The 25,043-nt window shown below is 34.6% G+C and overlaps 1 protein-coding gene across 2 annotated transcripts; it reads right to left on the reverse strand.

Annotated features, from left to right (window-relative positions):
- Nucleotides 1–2,517: 2,517 nt before the first annotated feature.
- LOC133297249 (myosin-1-like) lies at nucleotides 2,518–23,452 on the reverse strand. Of its 2 annotated transcripts, XM_061496363.1 has the most exons (24): nucleotides 22,941–23,452; nucleotides 21,406–21,408; nucleotides 21,254–21,355; nucleotides 21,019–21,162; nucleotides 18,058–18,208; nucleotides 17,917–17,944; nucleotides 16,689–16,854; nucleotides 16,477–16,540; nucleotides 16,342–16,355; nucleotides 16,167–16,251; nucleotides 13,786–13,889; nucleotides 13,509–13,647; nucleotides 10,623–10,741; nucleotides 9,815–9,967; nucleotides 9,610–9,699; nucleotides 9,406–9,483; nucleotides 7,833–7,991; nucleotides 7,255–7,461; nucleotides 5,074–5,279; nucleotides 4,816–4,951; nucleotides 4,342–4,471; nucleotides 4,104–4,250; nucleotides 3,664–3,731; nucleotides 2,518–3,532 (listed from the first exon to the last, which is right to left on the reverse strand). In XM_061496363.1, exons 1-24 carry the CDS (start codon nucleotides 23,319–23,321, stop codon nucleotides 2,873–2,875), a joined length of 3,534 nt encoding a protein of 1,177 aa, XP_061352347.1. In that variant the 5' UTR covers nucleotides 23,322–23,452; the 3' UTR covers nucleotides 2,518–2,872. The 2 variants fall into 2 exon arrangements, with proteins under 2 accessions (XP_061352347.1, XP_061352348.1); XM_061496364.1 differs by lacking the exon at nucleotides 21,406–21,408 and having other exon boundaries at nucleotides 22,941–23,451.
- Nucleotides 23,453–25,043: the final 1,591 nt, after the last annotated feature.

Below are 25,043 nucleotides of genomic sequence, written 5' to 3' on the forward strand. Positions count from 1 at the left end.
TGGATCATGGGAGAGAGAGTGTAAAAAAAAAACAAAGATAGGATTCTACCTCTTTGTAAGACTAAAATAACATAAATTATATTATTTAAAAGAACAAATATTTTTTCCTTTCAATCATGCAGTCAATCACTTTTTTATCTAAGCTCTATCATCTTTTGTACAAGAGGATTTATTGTGATCCGAGACCACCATTTTTTAGGTGGTCTCTTAGTGTAAATCAAAGGATAAAATTAGAAAAGAAGAAAAATAGTAGGGATAAAAAATAAAAGAAAAAATTAGTGTTGTGAGAGGGAGCACCAAATTATTAGATGATCCTGAAGCATAAAAAATATTTCCCTTTGTACATTATCCAAGTACATTTGCCTTATTTAATAAACAGTTTAATAACATGCATTGAACTTTTTTCCCTAAAGCTTAGATAATTCGCAATACAAAAAGTGAAAGTGTAAATGTAAAGAATTAATTCAATTTAAAAATTTAAGTTATTAGATGAAGATCGTTTTAATTATATATTTCTAACGCGCTTCTTATATTTAAACTATTGTGTGTATACATTTTATTTCTCATTATTTCAATAGATCAAATTCTAAGAAAGATATAATAGCTAAAGGTTGATTTTTGATCCACAGGACACCACATCACTGTGATCACTTGTATCCAAGTTAAAAACATAAATATTTTTAAAAAGAATTATTAAAAAAAATTGGGTAAAATTTTAATTGAAAATAAAAAATTATAATGAAGAATAAAAATAAAAATATTTAATAAATTAATTTGAAAATAAAATGTCTTTTTTTTTTCAATTTCTAGTCCACTCCTCATTTTAGCGCAATTTTCAAAAAATGTTTTCTTCTTCTTCGAAGTTTTGCCAGTCATTTTTCTTACCTAATAAATTTATTTTCATCTATGACATCCAGCTTAATGTGCATTAGAATATCTTTCCACTTTGCAATGTCCATTGTCTTCATAAAAATTCTTCCCCGTGACTTCGTTCCAATGTAACACATCATCCAATAGAATTCTCAAGGGGATGAAGACATGAACGAATTGACTATGCTTGCTAAGATTCTTAAACTATAAGCTACTTATAAGCTAAAGCTAAAAAAAAACTTAAAAAAGAAGCTAAAAACTGTTTGGTAATTATATAAAAAATTTAGTTTAAAAATTATTTAAAAACACATGTTTCAAGAAAATTATTTCTCTCTCTGTCTTTATAACTCTTCATTTTAAAAAAAAGCACACAATTCAAGAAAAACAGATAAGAGCTTAAAAAAAAGCTCCTCCTAGGAGAAGGAGATTTTAGTTTTCAGCTTTTTTCTTCATTATAAAAAAAGAGTTTTTCATTACAAGAGCTTTTTCCAAAACTTGTTTGGCCTAGCTTATACTTATAAGTAGCTTAAAAAAAAGAATCCAAACAGGCACGAAATGTCTAGACATGTCATAGTAAGATAGTTAAATTTACCAACAAGTTTCTTGTACCCAAAGAGATTTGGTAGTAATTCTCCATCACATACACTAAGTTTCATGTTGAGTATTATAAGGCCTTGTTCCTGTAGGTTAAGGATATATTTCAATTGAGAACAAATAAAAATTTATTTGTACATGATTTAATTTTAAGTACAAGTATATATGTTTTTATTTGTTCAGTAACCTACATATTCGCCACGCTTCAAGTTAAAACAGTTTTAAGTGGCCAAAGTTCTTGAATTTGGCTTGGAGGAAGTTTTAATGAGAATAAAAGGATACAGGATGCAACAGTCTTAGCATTGAATAAATTGAGCAAATTCTTTAGCTATCATTATAACAAGTTTTGTAGATAAGTTGCTAGATTAAGCAACTTCATCAGTAGTAACATATCAAAATGTTGTTGTGACTGATTCTTTTGCTGAAGCTTTCCAATAGTTCTTTTTATTATGTCCTAGACCCTAACAAATACAACAAATGGGAGGTTTCTCAAGATTCCGTCCTTCGTCTACCATGTGTGCCATTACATGATGCCATAGGGTTGATTGGGAAAGCTCTTGAGCAAGTCATAGGACGCTAGAGCATAACTCCTTTAGCGTCAAATTATCAGAACTTATGAAAATTATCAACCATCAGATAAAGAACTGCATGATATGCAGAGGGGATCACTGTCCTAAATGTGCTATTTAGGCACTGATTCTTGCTTTCCCTATTAATGTAAAGTACATAAAAAATAACATTATAAAATACTCAAACCTCTCGATACAAACTTAATCATCAAGAGTGCATTTACCGATACCTTATCACTTTTTTGTTACCAACAAATCAGAGCTCAGACACATGTTGGACCAGACAAGAAAACATACAAATCCCAAATGAAGCTCAAAATAGGACAAGTTTTTAATCCACTCCTTGTCACAGTTGTAGTCTATTTATTTACTTTAATAATGCATCAAATAAAATAGATAATTATTCAATCAGTTCAGCTAACAATCGAATCTCATAACATTCACAAGACTATCAATTTTTAAATTTCTATAAATATCAGTCTTTTACAATGACTTTTGCAAGCCCGGGTTGCGTGCTAGGTGTTACATTTTTGGACCTCCATAACATATTTGATATAAAATTCACATTCCAGAAAAGACATGGGCGTAATATACATGAATGACAAAGGTTTGTAGTATCCGTCTCACTTCACAACTCATACAGAAAGTTCTAATAATGGTGGCTAGCAACAACTAACCCAGCTAAAGTATAAATAATTCATTTATCCTTGGACTCTTCCTACCACTCCTATTTTTACCTTTCCTATTGTATTTTCCTCATTTTCGGATATATAGTTGGCAATGCTCTTGAAACAGTGCATAGACCAAAGCCGAACCCAAAAAAATAATATATAAAAAAATCAATTCATCCTTGTACTGTTCCTTCTTCCCCACCACTTTTTCTTTACTTTCTCAAGTGCACCATCTTCACTTCCAAGTTTATTTATAATGACCTTTGTTTCACGCAGTCTTGCCCCATAATCCTTTTTCCAAGCTTCAAACATCTGTTTTAACCTTCGAAGCTCTTGATCTGGGTTCATACTTGCTTCTACTTGACCAGATTTTACCTCAACCAAGAACTTGGCATCATCACCAAATACTTGACTCCTCTGCTCGAATTCTTCAGCCAGCCGACTTATAACATTCAAACCAGCACTCGTTGATCTTGTCCCATTGCTTTCTTGGCGCTTGTGATTACTTCCTACATCCCAGCTGTAATCCCGCTCGTCACTTGCATTAACAGATGCATCTGAATTTCTTTCAGAGTCATCAATAGCAAGGCTCTTCTTTGCAATGGAGAGGCTAGATTGTAGGGATCTCATTTGTTTCTGCCACACTTCTTCCATGGATTTCATCTTCAATTCATACTCAGACCATCTGCTCTCGTATTGTTGCAGACGTTGGTGAAGGATGTCATTTTCCTCTTCTTTCTCTCTCAAGGCAGCTTCAGCCCTAAGTACCCGGCGCTGTAATTCAGCCAGGAAAGATGACTTAACCAGAACCTCATCTGACTCTTTCATCTGTTTTGGAGTTCATGTTTGTAAGTATCACAAAGATGGAGCTTAACAAGCAGAACATAAGAACTTTGCTTGTGCATAAAAAATAAAAGGAGGCCAGATATTATAGTTTCTGAATTTTGGGAAAATAATACCTTCAAGTCTCTGGATTTCAAAAATCCAATGTCTCCTGAGCATCTTCTGACCAACCAACCACGAATAACTGCAAAAAGTAGCTCAAATAAAATTTACCAACAATACCATCGAAAAGACAGCTAGCTGTCAACATTCCAACAAATATAGCATTTTTAATGTATAATTATCCTGTACTGCATTCCTACAATAAAAATTAGGAATTTGGAATGCAAAACACTTGGTGCAACACCTATGCTAACTTGTGATCATCATCTTGCATACTTTTAAGTAGAATTTTGATTTCATCTGTTTAAAGAAGATAAAGAAATGAGAGCCAATCATCTGTTTTTTTTAAAAATAAATAAAAAGGTGTACAGCCTTTATAAGCTCTAAATCAAACATCCAAACAATAAAAATTGGCAACACATATCTCAGCATGTATAAAATATAAACTCTTAACCTGATTGTATGACAATTGCAGCATCACTAATAGTCCTCATTCTATTTCTTGCAAGTACTGCTTTTATCCGCTTCTGTATAATAACAGCAGCTCTATGTCTCCGAAGTAAAGCTGCATATGCCTTTCTGGTTTTGTCTCCCCTAATAACTGCATGAATAAAAAGATGTTTGCATTATGTTGTACTTTTCTTCAGACAATATGACAGGCTGAAAGAATGAGGTTGTAAAAAAGGAAATACATGACTGCAGAGTAGTGATTCCTCCCCGAAACTCCTTGAGAGAACAACGAGCTTTGTGACCCCTGAAGCAACTTTGGACACGTAAAATGCCATGGAGGGTACGATTTCTAGTATCTTCAAGCACACCAATCTGCGATGTGGTCAAAGCAGCATAAATTGGAATATATTAGAAAAAATTCATGCTCCTACACCTTTCGTAAAGGAAACCAATATTAGATATAAATAGAACTATAAACTAGAAATTCTTATACAAAAAGAAATCACTATAGTTGAAAATTTCTTAGTTTAATATGCAAAACATAATCTGGAAATTATAACCCTAAAATATTAATCTTATTCTTCATCGGTACATTTGTTGATACTAGATTTCTTTCCTATACCATACTTAAGTGAAACACAGAATACAATGGTTAAAAAGTACATGGAGATAATCAAAGATATTTTGTTTAAAAATTCAAATAATAAGCATATTACCTGCCCTGTTCGGAAAAATAACTTGGTGTATCCAACTTGATACATCTCATGCAAAATTTTAAACTGATGAAGAATTGCAACTGAAACACTAAGTGGATCCTGAGATGCAACATTATCAAGCAGAAGAAAACCATATCTGATTCACCACAACCAAGCCAATAAGAAAAAGGTTAAACACATAAAAACACCAAGGAAGAGGGGGTGCGGGTGGTGGTAGTAGTTGAGAGGATATGAATCATCAGTTTCCTGTTATTATACCTTCTGGCAAACTTTTGGTGAGACATTCTTGTTGGAAAGCCTGATCTCGATATTCGAACTACTTCCAGGACCCCACAGCATCTTAGCTGTTGCAGTACAAGCCCTTGCTCATATGATTCAGGCGATTGGAGATTATTGGGCTTAATGCAGCGAATAAAATGTGGAGTAGTGCTCTCTAATCGTTGCATCAGTTGGAACAATTGACCCTGCATGCCAACAGAGGAAATAATTTTTTATGGCAACTAAAGTCAGATAAATATCTCCACCTATAAAAAACTGAATATTTAAGTTGATTTTAGTAGAGGGAAAAGTTTATAATTTATCTAGCTTTCTGTTAGGATCCTGTTAGAAACCATTTGCAAGGTATGGGACTTGAAGTCCCACATTAGTTGTATGGGCAACTAATGTGGGGTTTATAAGGCCTTCGACACCCACACCCTTTGAGCTAGCTTTTGGGGTGGTGCAATCCAAGGTTCTTATCAAATGGTATCAAAGTTTTTCACTATGTCTCCCGGTTGCAATAAAGTGGCGCAGATGGTGACGTTGACATTGTAATGTTTGCCCGGGGCTAGTAAAAGACTAGCGCAAAGCCAGCCTGCGTGGGCGCCGAGGCTATGGAGCGTGGTGGAATGTTATGACCCATTTGCAAGGTATGGGATTTGAAGTCCCACATTGGTTGTATAGACAACTAACGTGAGGTTTATAAGGCCTTGGACACTCCCACACTTTGAGCTAGCTTTTGGGGTGATGCATCTCAAGGTTCTTATCACTTTCATATAGTGCATGGTTTGATATATTGGAAATTTTACCCTATAGCCCACCACCAGTGTTGTTAAAACGTCGTTTCAAAATGTAGAAATGTCTGTTTCTATGTTTTTGATTGGAACGATGGTAGGAACGGATATGTGTAGAAACGCCGAGTTGACTCGGTAAACTCGGTTGACTCGACGAGTTTACCGAGTTGACTCAGTATTGGAAAAAAATTACATATTACTGGAGGATGGGTTCAGAGGGAGTGATGTGGCGGCAGAGGGAGAGACGGGTTTGAAGGCCTCTGCCACTTGAGGTTCCTGAGAGAGGAATGGGAATGTGGTGATTGTTTTGATGGAGGTGGTTTTGGTGAGAAGAGAGCGAGTTCGATACAAGATCGCGATTTGCGACGCCATTGATGGATTAGTGGAGTGAGTAAAGTGAGGGGTTTAACATATTTAGGGTTTGAGTGCTTCCGATTGGGTTTTGTGGTGGTGGATGAGCGACAAATGGTAAATTCGAGTTTTTTTCTTTTCGTTTGGAAGAAAAGGGGATTGAGGTTGGGCCTTGATTGTTTGAAAGAGGCCCAGTAACAAAATGGAAAAGCAGAACAATAAACAGGTCAAACTATGCAATAAAGACAACAACAAAAAAAAGTGCTCCAAAATCAAAGTATCAATCAAAAATTCCAGTGAAGTACCTTAAATCCAGAACCTAAAAATGGATCAAACAGCTAAAATACCCTCAATTGCATACAAGTAAATCCCAAATCATCAAAGCACAATAAACGCAAAATAAGGAGGAAAAAAAATCTCTTTTATAATTTTATTACCTAGGTGTTTTGATTTTAATATGTATTATGATGACTGAGCTTGAACTTAATTTTTATTTCCTTTGGTGTTTAGACTTAAATTTGTGATGACTTATGTATTGGTGTGTTTTAGTTTTATATATGTTGGATATATATATTTTTTGGTACGTAGTAAACTCTTACGTTCTGTTTACGTTTTACGTTTTTACGTTTCTGCTCACCCGTACCGTTTCTACGTAGACTCTACGTTTTAATAACATTGCCTACCACTACTTACATTTTCAGTCCTACGAAATTACAATATTGGTATCTGTTCCCCATCCTACTCCTGATAACCTAAACCAAGTTACAAGCAATATTCATTCAGTAAAACATGTAACATGAATTAATTATTTGTAGCAATTAAAAGAACTAATTTGAAGTATCTTGGTTGATACTTGATAGGCCATATCATGAGTAGGTCCATTGATATTTAGATGAGACAGTTTATTTTCCAGCAGTAAGTGCAATATTTCACATGGTTTGATCAAGATAAATACCATCAACAGCATAACAGAAAATCTAGCATATAGGTTGATTAGAAAGAAGGTTGGGATCACTTTATAATTAAGCACATGTACCTTGAATTTTGTTGCAACACTTAGCTTTTGGGAATCTGCCCCACCTGACTTGTGTAACGGACCAACTACCGGCTTATCAGACAGAGTAAGCATATGAGATGCAAATATTTGAGGAAGATGACATGTGGATGAGGATAGAAGTTGGATGGAATCCAAGTGCAATAGGTCCCTGTTCTTCTCCAGAAACCCAGTTGTATCATAGGAGACCTGAGGGGAGGAACAAGTAGAACTATCAAACAGTCAGGTAGGATAAGCAATTAAATTAATAAGAAATAAGTGACTCTCTGCTTTTGAAATTTCAATCAAATTTTGGGAGTTCAAAATTATTGCATATGAAATTTCAACCAAAATTATGGTTCCCTAATATGTGGACTCGAATCTGGTGGAATAGTGTCTCGCTACTTACATGCCCCGTAAAACCCAGTTGTATCACATCATAGAGGTCACAACAGAAGTTCAAATTGAATGCCTTTTGTAATGTAAATCATAGCGACAGATTTTAAATCTTATGGCAATTTTCAATAAATTTGGACAGTGATAGAACCAATATAGTTATATGAAAATGATCAGATAAATACCTCCCCAGCATAATGACACACAGTAAAGGCTTGGTCCCTTTCTCCTTTGAAACATAAATTAGAATTCAAATGCTGTTTCAGCTTGTTAGCAAATGTTAAATCCGTGCCATTTGGGAAAGTGGACTCTTCATCTAATAGGGATAATAATCCCAGTGGCCTCTGCAAAAATATCAGAAGTCAAGTTTAGGACACCAAAATTTCTAATTTCTAATCAAAACTGTCTGAATTTCCACAGCAAAATATAAAAGTGTAGCTGCCACAACAAACTTCATCTATTTACAGTTCACCAATAGGTCGGTACCTAATGTCAGGGATAAAAGGAGAAATCATTACTGTCAAAGCATCACAAATTAAACGGGTAGTAATACAGTTTAAGTTTGTAATTAAAGAATTTCAATCAAGAAAAAGTGCACTAACAGAAATCAGTCCCGATAGATTAGCACACTCTCCACCTTTGACAGTCCCATTCACAGGTGCTTTAGAAAGTAAACCCCTTTGGAAGTCCAAAGCTCCCTCTAAAGTTAAGTCTTTTATTGGGACAGCTGTGCTTTATAAAGTTTATACCAATGGCATGCTACGAGTTAGTAGGCACATGGTGTAAAGCACATGGTATGGTCTTTCTAAAGGTATGTCCCTCACATATGTTGAGGGATTGGGTAGCTTTGATACATTGATATCTTTTGTTATCTTCCGTCTGCTTTTTTCTTTTTCTTTTTATTTTAAGTATTATTCCTTATCCTTCTTTATAGATATATATAATATTATATATAATATATATATATAATATATATATATATATATATATATATAATATATTAGTCTTATGTAACAGTACTGCAGCTGTATAGTTGTACTACTCTTTATTTAAATAGGACCTATCTATATATTGCTAGACACTGACATTCACATAAAATAATGCTAAATTGCCAGTTTGCCATAAATGTACCAGTCAACACAGTTCATTAGTTTGGTATGTCAGAATATTCGATCAAGTATCGGATTAAATGCGCTTATTAAAACCTATCTAAAAAATAAAAAGGATAATATACTTTCGTTTTGAAAATCCAAAGTTGTGTTTCTTTTACACTGCAGGTGCAGATGCAAGACATCACATGATGATAAAAAATCAAATTGAATATATAAGCACTCCATAGCCGACTAAAGCTTAGATTAGCTAACATTTTCCCATTGCAACCATTCAATTAACAAGCTGTCAGCAGGCCCGAAAAATTTAGTTCGTTTTGTTGGTTAGAAAGAGAAATAACAGGATACAAATAATAGGAGGGAAGTAATGGAGTTCGGTTTTTGTTTTGGGAATGTTTGGGGGGAAAGCCAATACTCTCGAATTTCCTAGGGTTGGGAGAGTTAATTCCCAGTATTCATACTTTTCCATCTTCTATCTTGATTCTGCAATCACCTTGATTCAGATTTCAGAATTAAGGAGAAGAGTGACACTCAATAAATGATACATGTTCATCTCTTTCTGTTTTCTACTAGTTTCTGGTCTGGTTCCTATTGCAAGCACACTAAAGATTGAGCAGAAGAGGGGTTGGGGAATAAACAAATTATGCACCTTCTCAAAAAGATTAAGGCAGTCTTGGTTGTCTTCAAATTCAACTTTAGTCCAGTCAATGCCATCTTGTATATATTCCTGAAAACAATCAACAGTATAAGCAGATGTTTAGCTTTTAGAGGTAGGTATTCAATATTTTCTTTCGTTTAAGATATGAAGGCATTCAATACTAGTTTAAGTATGCAGTTTCTGTGGGGTACATACCTCCTGTTCTAACTTGAATAAATGACGATTGAAGTGTTGCTGTAATCTCTCATTTGCATAATTTATGCAGAACTGCTCAAAACTGTTCCTCTGCAGAAATAAAATGCATAGCATCAATAAATCCAAAATATTTTAAAATTGATAAGGATGGTGAGATAAATCTAAAGAAAGAGGGAGGTAAGGTTGAAGTTGAACGTAAACATACATTAAATGATTCAAAGCCGTAGATATCAAGAATACTGATTGATCTGCCAGTACGTCTTTTGCCAACAGCAAGTGATTTATTTATTTGTTCAACCAACCAATCGAACAGGCTTGCATATATTGACTTTGCCAAAGCATCTCTTGCATCAATTGCCTACAAGACAAAAGAAAGTAATATTTAAGCTATTGAGAAAGATAAAGTCTGTCATTATGATGTCATGCCATCATGCATCTTACAAATCTACGGAGGTCCAAGCCTATCTATATGTTCAGCACTACTTGCACGATGTTTTGACATAGAACGTACGCCTCCTAACCCCCCTCCCCAAAAAATCTTTTTCCTTTTCTTTTGATAAGTATAAACTGTTGTTTCAAAATCATTCAAGGTGCCTACTTATACTGTTATACAGGGATTTTAGAATAAAATCACACTCAATTTCACAATGTAGTACAAATGCACAGAAGCAATCGTCATACCAAGACCCTAAACATGATCTTTCAGATGTATCGAATGGGCCTCCTTTCCTCACAACAGGAGTAATGCGCCCATATATGCATGAATCGTTCACATTCAAATGTTTAACGGAACTCCTAAGAAGAAAATTAAAACAAGACTAGGTTCATGACCAATGAACTTTTTATTTCCTTTTCTTTCGAATAAGAAATTAAACAAATTGGCATATGCTCATTGAGGAACACCATACACATTCATGTTCCCAAGATATTCCAGCCTAGTAACTAGGAAGTTGCAATCTTTCCATCCATAACTTTAGGCAAAAGTAAACTTTTAAAACAGTAGTGTCATTTACCTGTGATAGTGTCAACTTTTGGACAATATTATCTTTACCAACTTTCATTTTGCGGGTTGATAGAGTCAACTTGAGATCTTCAATGTCACAGCCAATCAATTTGGCAACGTGGGACAGACCTTTAAGAAGTCAGAAAAGGAATAATTTTAAGTGAGGTATTGAATAACTTGAAACACAAGAAAGCATCTAAAATCTGTTCAAAATCTATGCACAGAAATTTAGGTATCATACACCATATGCAATTTACAGTTGTCAGATGAAAATCAAAACAAATCATAGTTACTACAAAAAAAACTTAAATGACAAGTCTGTGAAGGACCACCTCTCCTAAAATATTAAGTTATTAGGTAAAGGCTCATGAATTGTTTGATAATTTATATCCAACATGCTCCCTGTTAGAGTATAATATAAACTATTAAAGAGGCCCTCACCTAACAACTTAAGCTTTTGGGTTGAATTGGTTCTTTATATGGTTCAGAGTGTCCCGAGTTCGATCCTCACCGCCCCCCATTTTCTTTGTGGAATTTCTTAGCACAGGTCGGCTTGGTCTGATGCATCATCCATCTTTCAAGCCCAATGGGCTCTCTTGTGAAGGGGCGTGTTAGAGTATAATATAAACTATTAAAAAGACCCTCACCTAACAGCTTAAGCTTTTGGGTTGAATTGGTTCTTTACACTCCCTCGCACAAACCTTTTGGGCTTGAGAAATTGACAATGTATGGGTCCAAAACCACTTGATTATAAAGGCTTTGATATACTATGTTGAAATATATGATTTAGATAGGGAAGAAAGACAAGAAAGAATAGAGAATCTAAATAAAAAGATATCAGAAATAGTGTGTAGTGATATCATAATGATATGCAATTATATCAGAATGATATGGAGTGTACTTTATCTTTATGATATTTTCTTTTTAATGTGTTCATTTGTCACGAGCTTATGTCAATCGCGAAATGTACTCAAAGTTTAAGCTATTAAGTGAAACCTTATGAATGATTTTTATATCCAACACAAGAATTCTTTGGGCTCCAAGCATGGGCAATGCAAAAACTCACCTTACCTCATGTTGAAATTCAATTTTTATTCAAAAAACCACTGGGTCATAGAGGCTTTAATACTGTAAGAGATATAATATTAAATCTGTGGGAATTTCTTGTAACTTAGTGTAATGGGCCTTAGCCCATGTAGCTTTTGTTGTTTCCTTTTTTACCTTTTTTTCCTTTGTTATATATTGTAAAATCTCATTCCATTTGAATATATGAATGAAACATTCAGTTCTAATTCATTTGTCACTCACTTAACAGCTTTAAGCTTTAGGGATAATTGGTTCATAAAATGGTATCAAAGCCTCGATGACCAAGTGGTCTAGAGTTCAATCATTGTTGTCCCCATTTTTCTAATAAAAAGTTAAATTTGAGCACAAGATAGGTGGGCTTGTGCATTATCTACGTTTCAAGCCCAAAGATCTCTTGCATAAGGGGACATACTAGAGATCTAATATAAAATCATTCATGTGTTGTCACTCAGGAGAGTTGGTTAATGACAAATACCATTTCAAGGACCAATTCTCATAAAAACATACGTTGTAAAGTGATGGTTCATGAATACTTTCGTATCTAATATGTAACAACGAAATCAATCAATGCAATTATGAGATGTTTTGGGCATATTCTAACATCAATTAAATAAACTACAAAATCCTCTCCTTCTAAGTTACCAGAAAAATTATATATCAATCCAAAATGCCAAAGTAATTCCAATGCAGGATATGTTGAATGAAGCTAAGTGTTCTTCAAATAACATCCCAAACCTAAAGTATAGCATAAGAGAGAAGATTTGTACAATTTCCTAGAACACACAACACAAGTATTTCTTTAGTAGATTAGTTGATCACCCTTGAGGTTTTCATGCAATTACAATGACTTCCCTTCTACCTTTGGAAATTACTACAAATACCTTCCCTACTTTGATTTTTCACCAAACATATTCCGCTTGTATTTGCGAGCTTAGAGCATTGATAAAGTTACTCATTTGTAACTAAAAGGTCACAAGTTCGAATCTGGAAAATAGTCTCTATGCAAATATGCAAGGGTAAAGCTGCATACAAAGATTACGCACACCTACCTTCACTAGTCGGGGTTTGAAGGGGAGTGGTTTTATATACGCCTTGTATTTCTAATATTCATAGACATAAATCCCCTCTATACAGCCTTCTACCAATTCCACAAAGGTGAAAAATACACATAAAAGGAGGAAGAGGGAAACAAATGGACTCTGGTGAGAAAAATGAATCAAATGGAGGATAGTCCAAATAAAGGGGTAGAGGAAGACCTAAGCAAAGAAAAACCATTAAAACAAAACCGTCCTCAAACTGGTTTTATTGAAAATTTGGTATTCAATAAAGCTCAATGACGTTGATTAATTCATTCACTCAAACCCACCTAGTAGGACAAGGCTTTGCTGTTATTGTTATCCCCACTTCTCATCTCTTTTTATCCCACTTTTTTATATTATTTCTATCTCTACATGTTAAAGTGATCAGCTATGAATGCTTAAAATGTGGGATGAGTAGGTTAACAGTAGTTATAAATTCCAAATATTTCTTTTGGTTACATATAAAGTCATTCATGAGCCTACACCTATCAGCTTAAGTTGTTAGGAAAGCTGGTCCCTGAAAATTCAATTCACAATTATTGGTATGCTTATTTGAATGAGTTTAGGCACGTAATGACATATTAGACATAAATTTGCATGCAGTACATTACAACATAGAATCCAGAGTTTCTAATGCCAAAACAGGTTATACCGTTGTAATCTGCAAACTATCATACCCCAAAAATAATATAATGTGCATGCATTCAGTAAAGGTTCTGGAAAATTCTTACCCTCATCTTCTACAGCTTGAACATGATTTTCATTATCAATCACAGTAAATGATATGTTTCCTAACCATAACACTGCAGCAAGCATTGCAAATGCATTCTCCTGGTCTTCTTTACTAATGTGGACAACATCAAGAGCTTCCTGGAAATTGGTAAAATTATGATAAAGTTCGCATTTTTGTCAAACTATCATTTCAAAATCAATCAGTCGATCAAAGCAGAGGTAACATTTAAGCCTATACGGAGGCAGATCATCTTTGAACGACATAAAATAGTTTACCATGACTGCGCAAAATTCTTCTGCGTCATTAACACCAGTAACTGAATAACAATTGCTTTGCCTCAGATATTTATAGTCTTCTGCATTTTGTAAGTTTAGCTTCCCTGAAAATATCAAAGATCAAACAAACAATGAAATATAAAGTTAAATAAACAAGAATATAAAACATTAAATGTTACAGACAAGACATATATAACTTATGTGAGGTTATGTTCTAATTTCCAAGTATTCACCTTAATTTGTGTATGTTATCAGTATTCTCCTAACTAACAAGAATTAAAGTCAAAGGTCCTTTGTTGGTTCAGACCCATACTGTTTGTGCCTAAAACCCTAATTGATTATTGAATTGAGTAATACGGAACTAGGTACCTGTTTGGGTTAGATTGTAAAAGAATTGATTATAAAATGTTGTAACAGGCATCTACTAAAACTACATGTTAAAATTATAGGGATTTAAGTATATAAGGAAGAAAATAGAGAACAAACTCTGAATAATAGAATATAATATTGATATATGGTGTGTAATGATGTGTTATAAAAGACAAATACTAAGCTTTATTTATATTAATAGAAGACTCCTAATTCTAATTAAATAAGGAAAATATTATGATATATATGATGTTGTAATACTCCACATCAGTCTCGCATTCTATATCAAATAATATTCTCTGTAATTTATTATATTTATTATAAAATATTCTTTTACAATAGATATGTCATTATTTTATGCAATTAAATATTTAATTAGGTCTATATATTAAAATAAACCCATGTACAGTATTATTCAGAAAAATAATGTGCAATATTTTTCCATTGAGGTTGATATTAGAGCTCCCAATCTAGCTTCAATAAAAAAGCCTAGTCTGCCTTCATTGAGTTGTTGTCTTCATTGCGGTTAGCTTGACCTTTCATTTTGCACCTTCATCGCGCTCAAACCCTTCCCAACAACTCAAACCACCGCTGCCATTGCTGATCACCACCTCTTTGCCCTCAAGCAACTCCACACAATACAACTTCTTGTGCATGAGGCCACACACCTCTTCTTCTGGAAGTGTGTGGCAGCACATTTGGCCACTGTTCTGCCTACCGCCGTTCTGCTTGTCTCTGGCTCCTTTATCCAGATCTGGCCTCCCCTTGCCGTATTGACATCAACTCGCCGGTCTTTCTCCCAAACAGAAAGCCCTAAAACATTTCTTAATTACAATTGCTCACTTTTGGAAGGTATGACTAAAGGGAGGCCCCAAAGGTGGGAGATGAAATTCCAGTCATTAGTAAGGATAAGCTGAAGCACCTGCCACACTCTCATTGACCCTCTTAGTAAACCTTTTGGCTCTTGTTATTTGGTTGTGATTTGGTAAAAACTTATGTTCTCAATCCTTTAATGCCTCTAGTACCATTTCTAAGCTACTGATCATAGGACCTTCCATTCTCCACAATTTTTTGTCCTATCAACCCTTATCTGGTATACATCACACAGCATTCACTAATGGATCTCATACATAAGTTACAGGTTGTGGTAATATTGAGCTCAATTTTCCTCATATTTAATCAATGTGCTTCATGTTCCCAATCTTAACAATAATCTTATTTCTATTCCTAAGCTACCAAAGACCAAAATTGTGCAATAACTTCTTTTTGTTCTCATGGTGTGTTTTACGATCTTGCCACGGGAAAGATGATTGGAGTTGCTAAGGAACAGGGATAGTTATACCATCTCAATCTGCAAACTTAAAAGTGATGCAGGTCAGAAGTTACTACCCTACTGTCATCAATCTAGTTCAGAGTCTAAAGCTTGTCAAATTTGGATCCAACACAAACGTCTTCAACATCCTCCTTTTACTTTACTTGAGTCTATGTTTCCCTCTCTTTATGAAAGAGTCTGACGAATCTTTTCATTGTGATGTTGATGAATTTGCTAAACACCATCATGCAAAATATTCTCCTAGTTCCACTAAGTGTGTTGAACCTTTTGCCCTTATTCATTTTGATGTTTGGGATCCTGCATCCCTCTCAAATATTTCTGGTTACAACTGGTTTGTTTTGTTTATTAATGATTGCACTCAAGTAACTTGGGTATATCTCATGAAAGATAAATCAAAAGTATCCCAATTGTTTATTCAATTTTATCATATGGAAAGCATGTGATGACAAGTCATTAGTCGTCAACAGTCACATGACAGAATAACAGTGGAGACACCTATTCTAACGTCCCCCGTTGTTTGTGGGTTCAATTGGTAGATTTTCAGTTCATAGAAGCTATTTGCAACTGCCCCAAAAGAATTTGTGATTTTTCCATTGACAATATAGAGACAACAATTATCCACAATATGCAACAAATATATTAGTAGAAGTGAAACAGTAGGCTACAAGCTAGTTATTACCTCTGAGAGATGGTGATGCACCAGCACATAGCTGATAAAATATATGATACGATCTTTCCCCTTCATTGCATTGGACTACTCTGGACTGCTCAAATACCAGATAAAATTAGTGTTTACTAATGTAATATGAACATAATGTAGAAAATAAAATTAGCTCAGAAGAATGAATAATTACCTTTTCCAGCAAAACTGTTTATGGTCATTCCAGGAGCATCACATAGATTCAACACATAGATGCAAACATTTAACATTATAGTTAGTCAGAAACTTAGGAGCAAAGACACATGGTTTCAGCCAGCAGAAAACTTACATGTTTGAATATTAGCACCAGAGATTTTTCCAGTTTCACTGAAGTGAATCTCAATGAGCTTTCCCTGTCACACATTCAGCAAAATTAAGAGAACTTTCAGCTTTAAAAGAATATAAGATGACAGCTTAAAATAAAGAGTATCACAACTTGAAACCCACAAGAATGTAACCTTAAAGAATAATGTGATTAATATGATGAGGCAGGAATCTTACAAAACGACTTGAGTTGTCATTTCTCAATGTTTTTGCATTACCAAAGGCTTCTAGTATTGGATTAGTCTTTAATATCTCACACTCTATTCCACTTCCACCACCAAGGGCAGCCAAGTATTGCATTGCTATCTTTGCTGTCTCTGTCTTCCCTGCTCCACTCTCACCACTGAATATGTAGATGATAATTAATACTATAGGTCCCAATTCAGATACAATAAACAATAAAGGGGCACACAAGGTTAATGAAAATCAAGAAGAGCTTGACTTTAATGACAAAATCTGCAGACAGCATGAAGAAGTTTTATGTCCATCTAATTCTAAACGTTAAGCCAAGATGGGAAGATGAGAAGGTCATTTAAGTACATAGGAAAAGTTCCTCCATTACACGAAAGTTAAAACATCAGCAACTATAAATGGAAGGAAAAAAACTGAAGAATTTAAGCAAGGAACGCCCCAATTAACAGACCATAAAGAGTGGGTCTAGTATACTACAGAAAAATTCTGTAATTCAGCCATTGAAAGGTCAAAACCAAACCAAATACATGCATCTAGGCACTTGAAACTCAGAAGAAAATAAAACAAAAATAAAATGCCATAAATACAAAATTCAATCTATGAGTACTTAGGGATTATACAAGGTTCTATTCACTCTTTTTCTCAGGGGGTGGGAGGTTATGGGGGAGTATATTTCTTTCTACAGGTAAACTAAAATACTACTTAATATGGACAAATAAATTGTTAGGAAAAATGAAATTACAAAAATGGAGTTCAAACAATTAACCACTCAAGTGGTTAGTCATTAACCACTCTTTGAATATTGCTAACTGATTGAGTAGTTAATTGTTGTTAAATTGTTGAAAATATTTTTACCAAAAATTCCTTTTTCATAATTTTCCCTACAAATTAGTAGGCTTATTCCCTTACTTGATCCAGAATAATTTCAAGGTGAAATGACCAATCTGAGATTCTGTGTAGCCCTTTAAAAATGAAAATGTTTAGCTGATTCTCCAGAAAAGAAGTGTAAACAAGAATAAAATCAATAATCATGACATCGCAATTTAAAAAATTAATAAATTGAGTAAAACTTTAACATCAGTATTCATACAATCTTTGAACAATCTGCAGTTAAAATAAAATTTAAATTAAAGCAGCTTATAGAAAAGAAATTAAGAACGGGTTGTCATGACTAGCAGCTCATAAAAGAAAAATTTAACAAAATATTACTGACCTTATTATTATAGATTGATTAACTTCATCTGGAAAACAAAACAAGAGTTAGAGTAAGAAGTTCTTGCTTAAAACAAATGGAAGTGGTCTTGACCACTAAAACTTCATCCATATATGTACATATAAGGAAATAAAAAGCTACCTCGTATCATTTCTCGGATGGCTGTGTCTGTAATTGCATATACATGAGGGCTTTCAATTGTTTTACGCTTGTAGGCTTCAATATAATCATTACCATACAGAGGAACTTTCTTAAAGGGATTTATAGCAACCAAAACAGGCCCTGCTTTAGTCTGAATTGCACAGTTATACAGATAAATATGTTAGAAGTTTTGATAAGGAATAATGTTGTAAATAATAGTATTTGTTTATTTATTTTCATTCTAGAATCTTCTTTGGGCTTAGCCATTAGGTTATTTAGTCTCTTTATATAGAGAGCAATTGTACAGATGTAATACACAATTTTATCAATAAGACCATCTCACCCTATTTTTATCTTCTTTTGGCTTAGCCCATTAGGTTATTTAGTCTCTTTTTCAACTTGGTATCAGAGCTCTCGATTCTGAGGGCTTTGCTTCCGCAAATCACCGCCTTTAAAAATCAAACCTTATTTGCCTCTCGCCGCCACCGGAAAAAAAATTTCGGGGACCTTTTGGACCGTGAGGACCCCTGTTTCACTCCGTTTTCTCAGATCTATCATTCTACGGAGGTTTCTTTTTCATCAGACGACCGGAACAGCTAAAAAAAAAAAAACTGTTCACGGAGGTACTGTTCATCGCGCACTGTTCACGGGGGACTGTTTACCGCGCACTGTTCATCGGTTACTGTTCACTCAAAAAAAAAAAAACTTTTCTACTTGGTTTTGTATCCTCTTTCCGGATCTGTGTTTTTCTCTTCGGTCAGACATCATTTGGATTTGCGTTTGTGTGATTTTCACCTCAATATTATGACGTGTTCAAATGGTGCATCATCAGAATTTATTCGCCGAGATGAGTTGGAGCAGATTCGTACTAATTCTCTGAGTAAGCCATCTAATACTAGTGCTTTGGCTATGACTGGTATGAGCTCCGCTACTCATTCTTTTCTTTCTTCTTGTACTGATTTTAAACATTCGTTATTGATTTTGGTGCTACTGATCATATGGCTTGTTGTGCTGACTCCTTTCTTTCTTATAACCCTACTATTGGCACCCATACAATAGCTGTAGCTGATGGCTCACACACATCAGTTGCGGGTTCCGGTAACATATATTTACAGCCTTCCTTACATCTCCAAGATGTTCTTTATGTTCCCAAACTCTCCACTAATCTTCTTTCTATCCATAAAATTACCAAAGATTTGAATTGCACTGTAACTTTCTTCCCTACTCACTGCGTTTTTCAGGATCTCGCCACGGGGAAGACGATTGGGGGTGCTAAAGAGCAAGGTGGGCTGTACTATCTGGTGCCAGAATCTTCTGCAAAGTATGTTAAAGATCACACCTTGTTGACTGAGTCTCAGTCTACTGCCGACTCTTTGATTTGGCTCCAACATAAATGCTTGGGGCATCCTCCATTTCATTTGCTTAAGTCTTTATTTCCATCATTATTTTTGTCTAAGTCTGTTGAGTGTTTTCATTGTGATGTTTGTTAGTTTGTTAAACACCATCGTGTCTCTTTTCCTTCTAGTACCATTAAAAGTGTTGAGCCTTTTGATCTTGTTCATTCTGATGTTTTGGGTCCTTCTAAAGTTCCTCATGCTTCTGGTAATAAATGGTTTGTTTCTTTCATTGATGATTGCACTCGTGTAACCTGGGTTTATTTAATGCATGAAAAATCTGAGGTACCACAGATATTCTTTCGATTTTATAAAATGATTGAGACCCAATTTGGAAAAAGAATTAAAAGACTAAGGTCTGACAATGGTACCGAATATGTCAATCAGTGTCTTTCCAAATTCATCCAAGATCAGGGCATGATTCATGAACTTACTTGTGTGGACACCCCTCAACAAAATGGAGTTGCTGAGAGAAAGAATCGTCATCTTCTTGAAGTTGCTCGTGCCTTACTTTTTCAGAATCATGTACCCAAATGCTACTGGGGAGATGCCATTCTTACTGCAGCTTTCTTAATCAATCGCTTGCCCTCTCGGGTCCTTGACAATGTAAGTCCTATTCACTCAATGACTTCATTCTTTCCCTCTGTTCCCTCTATGCAGAGTCTTCAGCCACGAGTATTTGGGTGAGTTGTCTTTGTCCACGTTCAGAAACATCTTCGCAGTAAGTTGGATCCTAGGGCTCTCAAATGTATCTTCCTTGGTTATGCCTCTGATAAGAAAGGCTACAAGTGTTATCATCCTACTAGTTGAAAATTCTTTGTCTCAATGGATGTCACATTTCATGAATCTGAGTCCTTTTTCCCAAGTCTTCATCTTCAGGGGGAGAGCAGTTCTTCAGTAGATTCATCACCTTCTATCTTTGAGTCTGGACCTTCCATGCCTTCTCCTACACCTCTTCCTCCTGTTTCTGATTCTTTTGTGTCTGACTCATCTGATACATCGAAAATACGGAGGATTGTGACACCTGAGTTGGTATATCAAAGGAGAAAGCAGCCCACACTACTTCACCAGCAACCTCAATCGTCTAAACCACTAGTAAGTCCTGAATCTCTTGTTTCTGATTCTAATATTATTACTTCTCCTATTTCTGAACCTAATATTGTTGCATGTAATGACTTGCCCGTTGCTTCTTATAGCTTACCCAGTACCTCTGATGACTTACCTATTGCCTTAAGAAAAGGGAAAAGATCTTGTACCCAACACCCTATCTCTCATTTTGTCTCTTCTACTAACCTTACGGAGGGACTTCCCTCAGAAAGGTTTCAAGAGCTTACTAGCAAGATGGGAATGATAAATATCTATTCCTCAGCTTGAGGGGAAGTGTTGTAAATAATAGTATTTGTTTATTTATTTTCATTCTAGAATCTTCTTTGGGCTTAGCCCATTAGGTTATTTAGTCTCTTTAAATAGAAAGCAATTGTATAGATGTAATACACAATTTTATCAATAAGACCATCTCTTTTTCAACTAATAATGAGAATAACTTCAAAGAGACATAAACACTTACATAAATCATATTTTGATTGTATCTATATTGCAGATTGTATAAAACTGACGGTTCGTTTAAATAACTAAGTTGCATGAGGTCATCCACTCCATCAAGAATATCAGGATTTGCTGGTAGCAAACTTTCTTCTTTCACTTTCAAAACCTATAAAGAGGGGGGAGGGGGGAACATAGCATAGTTAATAAAGCCAATAAAGAAGAGCATTACACTTGAAAAATATTATAACTTGGCTTGCCTTTCCATCAGGCAGTGAAATGACTGATTCAGTTCCAGAAGTCGTTAATATCTTCCCCAGCTCCCAATTCCCATTAGGAAGTTGAAACCATGACTGAAGCTTCTGAAATTGTGAACTTCAGAAGTAAGGGAAAGACATAGCAAATTCTAAACCTTCTAGTAATGATTTATAACTAAAACAAGCTCACAAAACAAATGTCCGGAATTGCTTACATGACACTCCCTGTTTTGAAATTTTAAAGAAAAAAATTAATGAAAGCACTGGAAGAATTGCTTACATGGCATTCTCCAGTAAAACAAATTCACACATAAAACCATTAAATAAAGGAAAAAAAGAGAGAAAAATAACAAAGGCATAGATGCTTTTGTTTGGCAATAGAATAGCGACAAACAATAAAAAGTAGTGAATCTCTAAATCTACATAGGTTACTCTTTACCAAGACACTGAGCAGTCCGCAGACTGATGTAAGGAACTGAGTCAGTAAAAAGCAAAAATATCAAAGAGATTGAATAATGACTCTACTTCAATTTTCAAACCACCAAATAAGGCTATTCTGTAAAAACAAGGCCAAATTAAAGAGATAGCAGATGAAAAATAAGATCACAGCCCCCATCCTAACAGTTTCCAAACTTACTAAAGAAATTGAAATGCAAATAAATATTTCTTTTATTTAAACCCTATCTTTTAAGGCTATTGCCCCAGCAAACTGGAATTTTGAGCAAAAATGCATAGGAAGAGGAGAATAAAGAAAAGTTTCTTGTACTGGATATAGTATAAATTCTGATCAGATGGATGCACCTTCCAACTAATATAGGATTCTCTAGTGCAATTTTTCTATGGCTTGCTTAACTAATTACTGCTGGTAAAGCTAAAAGCCTGCTGCGATAGTCCCACATCATTTACATTTGTACTCATTGTAATTTTTTACCCATGGATTCTAGGTTGTCAGCTAGAATCCTAGAACAATTCCTAGCCCCGTCTTTCATTCCTTTAGGCTTGCCTTTGTCTTAGATGTATTTTGACCATAATTTAGAAACAGGATCATGACTCAAGTGTCAAGACTGTGACTCAGGATTACGATCAAAATCATGGCTCAGGATTAGGATCATGACTCAGGAGTTTCAATGTTCAACTGTTTCTGGTCATGTTCCCAATCTGACACTCAAAACCAAAATTGGAAACTAAAGAATATGAACCAACCCATATGAATCCAATGTTTTCCTATCATTGTTTCTCCATCTTAAATACTTATACTGTTATACAAAAAATTATTCAGCCTGTATTAAGCATCTTTTTTACAAAATCACATCAAATTTCAATAAGTAGGGTTTTCCTATATTGCTGCTAGTCAACACTCATGACTTTGGAAGAACCCTCAACATGTTTTTTGATACATCTATACTAAAGAAGGACAGATAAAACTACTTTAAAGTCATGAGTACTCTGAAAATCCTGAACGTAATTGTGAGAGACTATATAAATAATGATAGTAAAAAATATGAACAACCCACAATAAACCCGTACAAATTTCAACATTCAAACCTCTAAATTAAATAATTTTGGGAAAAAAATCTATTTCTTGAGCATTGTTTAAGAAAAATCAAGTTATTTATCCAATGCAAGTTTCCTTAAGCACTTTCAAGATCCAGTATGAGATTAAATTGAAATCTGAAAAAAAAAAAAGTACCTTATTTGAAGCATAAGGTGTTGTATCACTCCACCTGCGTTCCCTAGAGGACATCGAAACTGATGGGAAGGGCAGAGGAACAGATTCTAAGTCCTCATCAGCAATTGATGGCCTGTCTTCCAATGATACAACTTTTCTGCTATATGCCAAGTCCTCATCAAAAAGACCCATGTCACCCACATGGTCCTGAGCTTCTTCAGAAACCTCCCCAATTAGAGCATCATTTTCAGGAATACTTGATTTAATCAAGTCAATGCTTCTCAATTTAGCATCTCCACAGTTTTCCATTAGATCAGGGTTTGGATTACCAGTAACCTTGAACCCAGGAGGCAATGATTTGATAGACTGGAGAGCAGGCAGGACCTTGGATGTCAGAGACATTTTCCCTTAAATAGCAATGCCACAGAACAACCAAGAATGGTTAACCACAACAATTGCGATGGCAAAAGATAGATTTTAAAAAAGTACTCCGTTTTAAACCAAAAGTGCCTCTCAAACTTTATAACAGGTCCCATTGAGTGGCTCAATCAGATAAACATAATGGAGGGGACCATAGCTCAAAATCAGACTCTACAGTCTAGTGCTGTGTTTCTCCCTTTAAAGTGACACATTCAACCTCATCCTAAGCTGTAAAACTTACAATTATCAATCTGACAAAGCCTCACTCCCTCTGAGCCTAATCTAAGGGACCCAAGCAACACCACCTTCAAGTTAACCGAACCTAAACCTTCCGATCTGAGATACTTAAACGTTACTCAAAGTTAAATACATCTTCATGCTTCAAACTTTAAAAAAATAAAATCAAATCAAATCAAAATCAAAATCAAAAATAAAAAATAAAAAATAATATAAAATTGCTGCTACAGTTGCACAAACAGATCATCCGATTTCCTGAAACATTGATTGCTGAGAAAAACTATTGAAAATTGAAATGTGTTACTTTTAAAACTTCACGAGATAAACCACATATTTGAAAGCAAGTTCAAATGCTTCAATTGCTAATCGAAAGAAAAAGAAAAAAACAAAAGCTTAACATAACGATTCTCAATTTTCTGTAAGCAGTCAGAGGAAAACAAAAGACACAAGCAAGAAGATGAAGCTTAAGAAAAGCACCTAGTTTCTCCGATTGCAGTTGAACCGATCCAGTAAACTCAGAAAATTCAGCACATGCTCTGTTCAGTTAAGCAGATGAAGCTCTGATCAACTTGTGGAAATTAAAGCTGAGATAGAAAGAAGCATAACGGAACAGAAGAAGAAGAAGAAGAAGAAGGTGAAGATCTTGAAGACTGAAGAAGGTGTGAGTGAAAGCATTCAGACAATCTCAACAACAGAGACTCTGACAAAAAGGGATGTCTGTTTGGTTTCCGAGAAAGTTGAGAGAGAAAATGAAAAATAATTTGCCAACCATCCAAGGCGTGTGGAGAAGAACCAGCTTTTTTGCTTTCCTGTCCTTTGCTTTTGCTTTTAAATTATCAGAATCATAATAAATTAATAATAATAAATAAATAAAGTAAAGAAAAAAAAATGTTATAAATCATAATACAAAGAATTTGCTTTAACTATCTACCAATGATGATAAACTTTAATGTGTTTAAAAAACTAGTAATGCAACTTTTTAAATTAGCACTATTTTACATTATTAGATAAATTATGAAGTTGAATCGCTCAATTCCAAAACGAGGTTTTACAATTACTTATGGATAAAGGATTTCTTGAGTCACTCGAAATAAAGTTATTTTCAGTGAGTTCAAAACGACGTTGTTGCAGAAATTAAGGTGTTTTTATAATTATAATATATTTCAGGTTATATTAGTCTTTATCATTATATTTTTTTAATTTTATAATCTAAAATGATGTCGTTTTGAGCTCACTGGAGATAACTTTATTTCCGGTGACCGGAGAAATAATTTTTCCTATAATTATACGGAGTTATATGTATTTTTTAAGGGAATTACTTTTCTTATCTTACATAAAAAAAAATTTATCTCCTACAATCATATTTTTCAAATGGGTCCCACAAAAATTTTTTCTCTCACCTTCAACTTTTTTCTCTTTCTTAATTATTGTTTGAGCATGAGATAATACTTCTCTTATGCAACATAA

This window comes from Gastrolobium bilobum, unplaced genomic scaffold (genome assembly GCF_033153095.1).
Source record: "Gastrolobium bilobum isolate Gb01-03AN ecotype WA unplaced genomic scaffold, APGP_CSIRO_Gbil_v1 utg54464, whole genome shotgun sequence".
Taxonomy (NCBI): domain Eukaryota; kingdom Viridiplantae; phylum Streptophyta; class Magnoliopsida; order Fabales; family Fabaceae; genus Gastrolobium; species Gastrolobium bilobum.